This window comes from Anolis sagrei, chromosome 3 (assembly GCF_037176765.1).
Source record: "Anolis sagrei isolate rAnoSag1 chromosome 3, rAnoSag1.mat, whole genome shotgun sequence".
Taxonomy (NCBI): domain Eukaryota; kingdom Metazoa; phylum Chordata; class Lepidosauria; order Squamata; family Dactyloidae; genus Anolis; species Anolis sagrei.
This window is the reverse complement of record NC_090023.1, coordinates 209,249,481-209,261,621: the sequence shown is the minus strand read 5'-3', so window position 1 is coordinate 209,261,621 and position 12,141 is coordinate 209,249,481. Positions and strand designations below refer to the sequence as shown.

General features: G+C 43.3%; 1 protein-coding gene across 1 annotated transcript; it reads left to right on the top strand.

Annotated features, from left to right (window-relative positions):
- Nucleotides 1-213: 213 nt before the first annotated feature.
- ADRA2A (adrenoceptor alpha 2A) lies at nt 214-7,114 on the top strand. Its single transcript, XM_060768403.2, has 2 exons — nt 214-2,246; nt 2,513-7,114. The coding sequence occupies exon 1, from the start codon at nt 773-775 to the stop codon at nt 2,120-2,122; it is 1,350 nt and encodes a 449-aa protein (XP_060624386.2). The 5' UTR covers nt 214-772; the 3' UTR covers nt 2,123-2,246; nt 2,513-7,114.
- Nucleotides 7,115-12,141: the final 5,027 nt, after the last annotated feature.

Sequence of the window (12,141 nt, the reverse complement as noted above, 5' to 3'; positions counted from 1 at the left end):
CCCACCATTCCTAACAGCCTCAGGCCCTTTCCTTTTCCCCCTCAGCCGCTTAAGCGGCTGAGGGGGAAAAGGAAGGGGCCTGAGGCTGTTAGGAATGGTGGGAGTTGAAGTCCAAAACACTTATAGAGGGGCCAAGTTGACCCATGCCTGATATAGATAGATAGAGATGTGTGCGTGCGTTTGTGGAGGCGAGAGGCAGAGGAGAGCTCCCCCAAAGCAGGCGAAGGGCGCTCCAGGGAAGGAAGGGGAAGCAAGGGAAGGGGGCTGAGGCGCGTGGGGCTGAGGCACGAGGGATCCCCGCGAGTCCGGAGGTCCCTCCGCGAGGCGTGGCGATCCTGGCCGGAGGAGGGGCGGGCGGGGAAGCGGCGTGTCCGTCCCCACGTGGCGCTGACGCCGCGCTTGCTGCTTGCTGCCCGCCGCTGGGTTCCCGCCGATCCCAGACCCGGCGCTATAAAGGCGAGCCTCAGCGCGGAGCAGCAAACACAGGCAAGCGCTCGGGAGAAGCCACAGAGGGAGCGAACCCTCCACACCATCACTCCCACCACCAACAGCAGCAGCAGCAACCTCTCCTCGTCCTTCGTTTGGATCTTGAAGAGCCCCCAGTTGGGTCTCTTCGGGCGAAGGTAACTTGCGGGTGGGAAGATGAGGCGGAGGAAGGAAGGAGGCGGCTGAGAGTCTTCCTCCTTCTTCTTCTCCTCCTTTCGCCAGCCTTCTTTTCTTCCTTCTCTTGCTCCTTCTCCTGCCTTGCCACCCGAGCCCTGCTGCCGGGTTGATGTTCCCAGCGGAGGTCTCGTTGGTGGGGCGCGACGAGGGGGGCTTTTCTGCGGTGGCCTCCCACTTGCGCTCGGGGCATCCTCCCTTGCCCATGGAAGGCAACGGGAGCCTCAACGGGAGCCAGGGCGGGGCGCGGGAGGGGCCCTTCTCCCTCCACGTCACCCTGGCCCTCATCTCCTTGGCCACCCTACTCATGCTGGTCATCGTCTTCGGCAACGTGCTGGTCATCATCGCCATCTTCACCAGCCGGGCCCTCAAGGCCCCCCAGAACCTCTTCCTGGTCTCCCTGGCCTCCGCCGACATCCTGGTGGCCACCTTGGTCATCCCCTTCTCCTTGGCCAACGAAGTCATGGGCCAGTGGTCCTTCGGCAAGGTCTGGTGCGAGATCTACACAGCGTTGGATGTCCTCTTCTGCACCTCCTCCATCGTCCACCTCTGTGCCATCAGCTTGGACCGCTACTGGTCCATCACCCAGGCCATCGAGTACAACCTCAAGCGCACCCCGCGCCGCATCAAGAGCATCATCTTCCTGGTCTGGGTCATCTCGGCTATCATCTCCTTCCCGCCGCTCATCTCAATCATGAAGCAAGGAGAGCCCGAGCCCCTGCCTGGAGAACAAGCTGGCAGTAAGGAGCCCAAGTGCAGCATCAACAAGGAGACTTGGTACATCATCTCCTCCAGCATTGGCTCTTTCTTTGCCCCCTGCCTCATCATGGTCCTGGTCTATGTCCGCATCTACCAGATCGCGAAGAGGAGGACTCGGGTCCCACCTGGCGATAGGCCAGAGGCCGTGGAGAGGCGGCAGAATGGGCTATCCGGCAAGGAGGACGTCACTGCAGCTACCAAGTTGAATGGGGAGAAGGTGGCGGTGGCCGGGGGAAGCCACGACGGGGAAGAGGTCAACGGCATTGACCTGGAGGACACCTCTTCCTCCGAGCACAACGAGACCCGTGAGCCCAAGAAGCAGGAGAAGCCACCCCGGGGCAAGGGTAAGACCAAGCTCAGCCAGATCAAGCCTGGGGACGTCTTGCCCAGCCGGTCCGAGGAGGAGCGCAACGCCAAGGCATCCCGATGGCGGGGCAGGCAGAACCGGGAGAAGCGCTTCACCTTTGTGCTGGCGGTCGTGATTGGGGTTTTTGTCATCTGCTGGTTCCCTTTCTTCTTCACCTACACCTTGACTGCTGTTTGCGAAAGCTGCTTTGTGCCTGAAACCCTCTTCAAGTTCTTCTTCTGGTTTGGGTATTGCAACAGTTCCCTCAACCCTGTCATCTACACCATCTTCAACCATGACTTCAGGAGGGCCTTCAAAAAGATCCTCTGCAGGTTAGACCGAAAAAGGATTGGCTGAGGAGGAGGAGGAATGGACCTCCTGTTCTTTGTTGCCGAGGCCGAGTGTCTTCGAGTGGTTGGATTTTGGAAGTTGGGTGGCATCTCATTTGGTTACTGAGCTTGAACTCTTCAGAGACTTTCAGGTGAGATGAAATGATTACAACATTGGTACACAACCCCTCAGACACTGAGTGGATATGTTTCTCTACCCAGTGATGGATTGGAAGCTCTTATTTATGAGTGTTGTTATAAACCTGACACATTACAAACTGAAAAGGACCAGCTGGGGTGGGCAAGGGGGAAATTATAAGTCATATATTTCAGAAGCACTTTCTTTCTATTTCTTCCCCCCTCTCCCCAAAATGACAGTATTGCATCTTTGAGATCTGTTCCTCTTTAACTTTTGTAGGAGAGATCAGCTTTGCAACTGCTTCCGATCTTTCTTGAAAACGCAATGTGTCTCTGAAAACTTAAAAAAACAAAACAACACACCCCAGTGGACTACCGGAGCCATCTCATCAAGCATTAAAAATAGTATTATAAATACCAAGATTTCCAATGTGCAGTTGGATTTTGGGCTAAACAAAACTGGTAACATAAGCTTGGCAATAGCCAACGTTTTATCGTACTCCCTATATGTATTTTTGTTTTTTCTTAACTTCATGTTTGTGTTGTCATTTAAGCAGTATTGTTCAAAAGCTGTATCTCCCTTTTTTGCCACCTGAAAGAAGGAATGTTATTTTGAAAAATATCCATTCAGCATAGAATCGGCACAGAATCTGTCACAAGGACAAGCTGGTTTCTCATTTGCTATGCTCGAGAGGAATTAGATTCTCCAAAGGTTATGATAAAGTGCTCTGGCTTTCCTCTGATGTATGTCCGATGCTAACGTATCGCTCCGGCCCATGGTTGTAAATAGATAACATTGTATACGATGCCCTTTTGTTTTACTTCACAGTGTTACCAGATTTACACTGATTTTTTTAAACATTTTCTATTTGTGTTGCCTCTCCTGCACAAGAAAACTCCATGCACAAGGACACTTTGTAGTTGCCGTTGAGAAACAATCGCAGAAACATCCGTTTTCCTTCTCCCGGTTTCAGGTTTCATGTATCCAAATCCCTTTTGATTTATTCTAAAGCGAATGTCATGCATAAACGTAAAATGGACATAATAGAATAATTCTAAGACCTCGCAGAACAAGAAAAGAAACTGAATAATTTATGTTCATGATATTTCAGTTTGTTCTCCCCAGTGCTAATAATTCACTCATACTATAGAACAACCTTCTGAAGTGTTGTCGAAGGCTTTCTTTCATGGCTAGAATCACTGGGTTGCTGTGAGTTTTCCAGGCTGTATGGCTGTGTTCCAGAAGGATTCTCTCCTGACGTTTCTCTCACATCTATGGCAGGCACCCTCAGAGGTTGCGAGATCTGTTGGAAACTAGGCAAGTGAGGTTTATATATCTGTGAAATGTCCAGGATGGGAGAAAGAACTCTTGTCTGCTTGAGGCAAGTGTGAATGTTACAACTGGCCACCTTGATTAGCATTGAATGGCCTTGCAGCTTCAAAGCCTGGCTGCTTCCTACCTGGGGGAATTCTTTGTTGGGAGGTGTTAGCTGGTCCTGATTGATTCTTGTCTGGAATTCCCTTCTGAAGATGATTATTGAAGTGTGCACAGGGAGGGAGAGGAGTAGGAGTAAAACAGCTTCCCCCCACTATGGCGACCACCATAGGCGTTGGGCTAGATATTTCATCATCCCCATCAGTTCAGAAGTCCTGGCTGTGGGTTGATGGGAGTTTTGGTTCAGAGAAACTGGGTTGTTGTGGCCATGTTCCAGAACCATTCTCTCCTGACATTTTGCCTGCATCTATGGCAGGCATCCTCAGAGGTTGTGAGGTCTTTTGGAAACTAGTCAAGTGGGGTTTATATATCTATGAAATGTCCAGGATAGGAGAAAGAACTCTTGCCTGTTGGAGATAGGTGTGAATGTTTCAATTGGCTACCCTGAATAGCATTTAATGGCCCAAGGTCTGGCTTCTTACTGCTTGGGGCAATCCGTTGTTGGGAGGTGATTAGCTGGCCCTGATTGTTTCTTATCTGAAATGCAGGCGAAATGTCAGGAGAGATGCAGGTGAAACGTCAGGAGAGAATGCTTCTGGACATGGCCATACAGCAACGGAAACGCACAACAACCCAGTGATTCCGGTCAAGAAAGCCTTCGACAACACAGTTCAGAGAAAGCTTGAACATGAAAACAATATTGAATTAAAATATTAGAAGAACTGAGTACAGTAATGATGGTAAACACACACATGACTGTGATGCTTCCTGTTTTCTTTAAGCGAAGTTATGTGGATGCTTTGCCCGTTCACTAGAAATGCCACATGTCTGTGGAACACAGCGGAAGCCCCTTATTTCTCACTTCTCTTGAAGTCTGAAGAGGAAATCTCTAATGTTCTTGGTGCCTCTTAGGTTTGAAATATTCAGAAAGTCCTCTTCAGTTTTCAAAAAGCAGGGCTGTTAAGCAGAACGAAAGGGGGCATGTGCACAACTTTGAAACGTTATGGTTGGTGGACCTGATACAAATGTTTACATAGCATGTTTTTAATATGACATTTACAGGGTTGTTTTTTAAGTAAATATATGTAGAAAAGGAACAATTTTTTCTAGTAGGAAGGATAACTTTCTTCGGTAGCAATGCCTAAGGCTATACACAGGGTTGTAATCTCTTTCTGAAATGTGCAGAACCAGACCAGCCCTTGTATTAAGATGCATGCACAGAACTCGTAGTTCTTGGGCTACAACTCCCACAATTCCTCGAGCCAGCATGGGACTTGTAGTCTAAAAATAACTTTCCCAGAGTACCAAAAAATTGAGCCTCCGATGCCACTGTAATAACGTCGAGACGTGTATTTATAAATGGATCAGGGTACAGGAATGGTATTTATACCCTCCCTTGCATTGCTTTTTAGAATGTGAGAGTCCTCTTTTCACTTTTTTATCTTTTTGCATTGTGAAATTATGAGTCAATATCTACAAATATCTGTGTAATTTCCCCGCATCGTCTCAACTAAAATCTGAATTGTCTGAATTTGAACGTTCACGGCTTCCCAGTTAAAGAGTTGGAAAATGAGAAGTTTTGTTTTCTTTCCTTCTGAGGCAAAGCCATCTACGTCGCTGTTCTCTCCAATGACGTCTTATAGCAGGAGAGGAAGAGGGAGAGCAAGATGGCAATTCAGCTCTTTGGCTTGGTGATTACATGACCATTTCACATGACAGATTGGCCAACTTAAGCTTGGACTCCTAGTCTTGTAAGAGCTTCTGGTTGGTGTGGAGTTCAAGTCTTTAATTGGAATTCATTCTGTAATAATGCTATCACAATCCCTAGCAATGTATTTAAATTTTCCTGCTTTCTCTTGCAATGTCCCTTAAATCAGAAAGGACAATCTTTTAAATTTGCTGCCTTATGGTGTCAGAACAGATAATGTTCAAGCACTAAGGTACAAAGGTAGAGAAAGTTAAATGAACTTACACCTGATTTAGTTTGTACACGGCATTTTCTCTGGAAACTCTATAACACAGTTAATTTTCACCCGAAGTAATGTTTTTGTACAAGTGTGATATGCCTCTGCTTTGATAACAGAGCTCCTTTATCTACACCAGTGTTTCTCAATATTCCTAATGCTGCGACCCCTTAATTTAGGCCCACATGTTGTTCTGACCCCCAACCATAAAATTATTTTCATTGCTACCCCATAACTGTAATTTTGCTACAGTTATGAATCATAATGTAAATATCTGATCTGCAGGAAGTATTTTCATTCACTGGACCAAATTTGGTACAAATACTCAATATCCCCAAATTTGAATACTGGTGGGGTTGTGGGGGGAGAGGATTGATTTTGTCATTTGGGAGTTGTAGTTGTTGGGATTTATAGTTCACTTACAATCAAAGAGCATTCTGAACTCCACCAATTATGGAATTGAACCAAACTTGGCATACAGAACTCCCATTACCAATACAAAATACTGGAAGGGTTTGGTGGGCGTTTTGGAGTTGTAGTTCACCTACATCCAGAGAGCATTGTGAACTCAAACAGTGATGGATCTGGACCAAATTTGGCATGAATCCTCAATATTCCCAAATGTGAACACTGGTGGAAGTTTGGGGAAAATAGACCTTGACATTTGGGAGTTGTAGTTGCTGGGGTTTGTAGTTCACCTACAATCAACGAGCATTCTGAACCCCACCAATGATGGAATTGGGCCAAACTTCCCACATAGAATCCCCACGACCAACATAAAATACTGTGTTTTCTGATGGTCTTTTGGTGACCCCTCTGACACTCCCTCGCGACCCCTCCCCAGGAGTTCCGACCACCAGGTTGAAAAACACTGACTTACATGAATGTCTTTTTCCTCCAACTACTTGCAACAAAGAAGGTATTCTGTTACTTGCAGTCTTTTATATGTTCAGAGGTTGGCCTACCATTGAAATGAATGGAGTCAGTAAATGGCAGAGATTGGGAAATATATTTTCTGGATTGCAACTCCCAGTCTGCCACTGATTGTATTGGCTGGAGAATTCTGGGAATTGCAGTTTGGAAAAGTTACATTTCTGTATACGTGTTTAGGTATTCTTTAGCTTCTTCTTTAGGGTGACAATCTTTTTACGTTGGTTAAGTCTGTAATATCCTAAGTGAGGATTTAATCTATCCTATCCGAAGGATCTTATGTGAAGAATGCAGGGTTGCCTATTTGTAGAATTTATAGTACGACGTCCAATGTATGCATTTATGAAGCAAATAGAACATGCCTTATGCTGGGAATTCTCTCTCTCCTCCCTTTTAGTTTTCTTTTCTGGAATGTGTTTTTAAATCAGAGGTGCACCTGGTGCAAACCCATCGATCCATGCCTTTTGTGCTTTCTAAGAGAATGATAAATGTATACCAAAATGGCCATAATGTTTTTTATGAAATAAAAAAATGTTTACACATCAGAAAGCAATCCAAATCTCAGTTATCGTTTTTTTTAAGCAGTGCAGAGATCTAAAGACTCAACTTGGAAATGGAGGAAATCCACCCTTGAAAACCCCATATCGCAACAGTCTCTTGTAGTTTGCAGAAGTGATTGTTACATCTCATGTTCAGAACAATAGTCTTGTTCAGTGTACACAGAATGGCAAATAAGCCTTTGATAGTCTTCTGCTTTCTTCTTTCATGGCACAACAAACTGATTCATATCCTTCTTAAAGAACAAGGATTAGGGCTTACTGTGTGGACAATGTACTCTTGTGCATATTTAACTTGGAGTTGCCTGTGTTCTTTTTTTCCTTTCTCTCTCTCTCTCAAGTGAAATCCTGCTCCATTCTAATGTTTACATACTGCTGATATACCGCTGACTAATGAATCCACAAGTGTTGGCAGACATGTTTAAGAGTAAGAGTAAAAAAGGTAGCTGAATCCAGCCAAATGCCAGTTGATTTGGGGAAGGCAAAGGTAAAACCACCCTGAGTCCCTTCGGAGAAAGAGGGCGGGTTATAAATAAAGCATTATTTGATACATAACAAGATTAGTACACAACAAACAAGAACATAATGCTGGCTTTTGTATTTGATCACACGTCACGTTGGACACTTCCCAAGAACCTAGGACTGTGTGATGTATCAACAAATAATGCATGCAGATCTGAGTAGGGTGGTCTTTTGGAGCTGACAGATGGTAATTTTGTCAGTGCCAATTGTTTTTAAGTGCAGGCCATGGTCTTTATAAATATGTATAAATATGGGAGAGGAAGCCACAGGGAGGAGGGAGCAAGCTTGTTTTCTGCTTCCCTAGGACGCGGAACAATGGCTTCAAACTACAAGAGAGGAGATTCCATCTGAACATAAGGAAGAACTTCCTGACTGTGAGAGCCGTTCAGCAGTGGAACTCTCTGCCCCGGAGTGTGGTGGAGGCTCCTTCTTTGGAAGCTTTTAAACAGAGGCTGGATGGCTATCTGTCAGGGGTGATTTCAATGCAATATTCCTGCTTCTTGGCAGGGGGTTGGACTGGATGGCCCATGAGGTCTCTTCCAACTCTTTGATTCTATGATTCTATGATTTAGGCACTGCACCAGTGTGCCAATCACCACTGGGACCACTTTTACTGGTTTGTGCCAGAGTCTTTGCAGTTCTATCTTTAACTCCTCTATTATTATTATTATTATTATTATTATTATTATTATTATTATTATTATTCAAAACACAACAAGATTATTACACAGCAAACAAGGTCACTATGCTGTCTGTTGTACTGGATCACATGTTGGACACTTCCTAAGTGTCTAGGACTGTGTGATGTATCAGCAAATAATACATGCAGATCTCAGTAGGGTGGCCTTTTGCAGCTGATAGATGGTAATTTTGTCAGTGCCTATTGTCTATAAGTGTAGGCCAAGGTCTTTAGGCACTGCACCCAGTGTGCCGATAACCACTGGGACCACCTTTACTAGCTTGTGGCAGAGTTTTTGCAGTTCCATCTTTAACTCCTCAATAATAATAATAATAATAATAATAATAATAATAATAACAACAACAGAGTTTTGGAGCATAATAATCCTGACCTTACAATCGTGTTAAAAAACAAAGTATGGATCGTCGATGTCACAATCCCAGGTGACAACAGGATTGCAGAGAAACAACTGGAAAAGCTAACACGATATGAGGATTTAAAGATCGAACTGCAAAGACTCTGGCACAAGTGATGATCGGCACACTGGGTGGAGTGCCTAAAGACCTTGGCCTGCACTTAAACACAATCTGCACTGACAAAATTACCATCTGCCAGCTGCAGAAGGCCACCTTACTGGGATCTGCACGCATTATTCACCGATACATCACACACTCTTAGACTCTTGGGAAGTGTCCAACATGTGATCCAATTCAACAGCCAGCAGAGTGTCTGCTGTGGAGTCATCTTGTTTTTCAAATAATAATAATAATAAAAATAATATAACAAGATTAGTACACAGCAAACAAGGTCACTATGCTGGCTTTTGTATTTGATCACATGTCGGACACTTCCCAAGTGTCTTGGACTTTGTGATGTATCAGTGAATAATGCGTGCAGATCCAAGTAGGGTGGCCTTTTGCAGCTGACAGATGGTAATTTTGCCAGCACCTATTGTTTTTAAGTGCAGGCCAAGGTCTTTAGGCACTGCATCCAGTGCCAGTAAAGGTGGTCACCACTGGGACCACCTTTACTTCCTCCTCCTCCTCTTCCTCTTCCTCTTCCTCTTCCTCCTCCTCTTCCTCCTCCTCCTCCTCCTCCTCCTCCTCCTCCTCCTCCTCCTTCTTCTTGACTTGTACAATATCGAATAATATTCCTTTCAATGAACCATTATCAGGACGGGGACTCCCAACTTTAGTATTCAGGAGTTTGTTAGAACATCTCATACCTGTAAATAGCAAAGTCACTGTTGCCATAAATGTCACATTGCTGCTATTGATTTATTGGGATTTTGCCCAGTATTTTTTCTCTCATGCCCAGTGGTACTGTGCTCTATAAAAACATCACCCTCATTTGATTTAATGGCAGTTGCTGGTGATAAAGGGCAATTTGCTCAAAGCTATGCTAGTATGGATTTGCCAGCAGCACAATGGCCTCAAAGGGCATGCAATCAATGCTGGCAAAAATCATAATAATAATAATAATAACCCCAGTTGGGTCCTAGCCATAATGAAGGGAGAGCAGGATGGGTTAGCTGGCTCTGCCTTCTTCGTTATATCCTCATCACTGGCCCTGCTAGCCCTCAAAATGTCTGGAGCAAAGGTCTGGAGCAGGGAGCTTGCTCTTTGTAAGTTGGGCTGTATGTTCCAGAAGCATTCTCTCCTGACGTTTCACCCACATCTATGGCAGGCATCCTCAGAGGTTGCGAGGTCAATTAGAAACTAAGTGAGTGAGGTTTATATATCTGTGGAAGGCCCAGGGTGGGAGAAAGAACTCTTGTCTGTTGGAGGAAAGTGTGAATGTTGCAATTAATCACCTTGATTAGCATTGCAAAGCCTTGCAGCTTCAAGGCCTGGCTGATTCCCTATGCAATTGTAAGTGCCCTATGCAGTTTAAAGACATGATTGTGCATGTGAAGTGTAACACGTCGATAAGATAGAGGAGGAGAAGTCTTTACTGAGCCCATTCTGTCTGCTTGGCGAGGAGAGAAAACGCATGCGGAGAGCATTCCTATTCCTTGCATAATGCCAGCACTTCAACAATTAAGTTGAATAGTACTAGAAGCAGGACCGTGAGAAATAAGTAGTTCTTTAAATAGCATACAATTACTCTCTGGAATTCAGTAGTTGCAGTGATGGCTGTTTGGTTGGATGACTTTAAAAGTGTACTGAGTGAATTTGTGGATTTTAAGACTGTCATGATATATATTTCTCACAGCATTAGAAACATTATATATCAGTTGCTGGGGACTTTCAACTCTATAAGTACATCTACACTGTGTAGAATGAATGCGGTTTGATAACACCTTAACAGCTATAGCTAAATGCTATGGAATCATTGGCTAGTGCCTCACCAGACTACAATTCCCATGATTGTATTGAGCAATGGCAATTGAGGTGGTGTTAAATTGCACTCATTCTACAGTGTAGACATACCCCATGGTTTTATGTGGTATGACAAAGTGCTATGGTTGCATGCCATCTGCTTCTGGCAGATTTCCCTGAACAAGTGGTTGACCACTGCCAACAAAACACTATACATAGACTTTTGGTTGGTCCAGACATATGCCTCTTCTCTCTCTGCAGATTATTCTAGTTGCATAAAGGCTTCATCACTTTAATGCAACTCACATGCTTATCACAATTTACTGTATATATTTGAGTATAAGCCAACTCAAATATAAGCCGAGGCACCTAATTTTACCACAAAGATCTGGGAAAACGTATTGACTCAAATATAAGTGGGAAATGCAGCTGCTACTGGTCAATTTCAAAATGAAAATAGATACTAATAAAATTAATTGAGGCATCAGTATGTTAAATGTTTTTGAATATTTACGTAAAACTGTAATTTAAAAAAGACTGTCCAACTTTGATTAAACCATTACTCTAACCTTCAATGTAAATGTCATTACGTAACCTTCCAATAGTAATAGAGTAAAATAATAAATTTAATAATAATAATAGAGTAAAATAATGGCAATGTAATAATAACAATAAAAAAGTAAAATAATAAATGTATTAAAAATAGAGTAAAATAATGGAGATGTAACAATAATAATAAATAGCGTAAAATAATAAAAGTAATAATAATAATATAGTAAAAGAATGTAAATGGAATAATAATAAATAGAGTAAAATAATAAAAGTAAGAATAATAATATAGTAAAAGAATGTAAATGGAATAATAATAATAAATAGAGTAAAATAATAAATGGAACAATAATAATAAATAGTGTAAAATAAAAAGGTAATAAATAAATAATAAATATGATAAAATAATATAATAACTAAAGTAAAATAATAAATTTAATAAAATAATAATAATTACAGCAAAAAATGATAAATTTGATTCGAGTAGAAGCCCAGGGGGGCTTTTTCAGCTTAAAAATGGGCTGGAAAACTTGGCTTATACTCAAGCATATATGGTACATTTAGGTGTATATCAAGACTGGGAATTTTTGGTCCTCTGGATTTTCTTGGACTCTAATTTTCATTATCCCCTTTCACCATGGCCTATGCTGGGGTGGTGGGAGTAGTCCAGCAATATCTGGAAGAGTACAGGCTCCCCATCCTAACTCTACCCTTGGCCTATGGGTGTAAAGTATGTCTAAGAGCCAACTACAAGATGCGGAGTCCTTTAGTCCCTGTAATTCTGTCACTCTCACTGATACCAGTGATGCTTGCTTTGTGTAGCTCCTTTGATATACACATCTTATCAGATGATACGGGTTTTGCATCTCTGATCATTAGCACAACTTTTGAACATTTCCCTTAAATGCACTTCTTTTGTAAGGAGGCTTCTGAACCCTCATTTGCTCTTCTG

Coding starts and splice junctions, on each gene's coding strand:
- ADRA2A (XM_060768403.2), top strand. CDS start 773: ATGTTCCCAGCGGAGGTCTCGTTGGTGGGGCGCGACGAGGGGGGCTTT.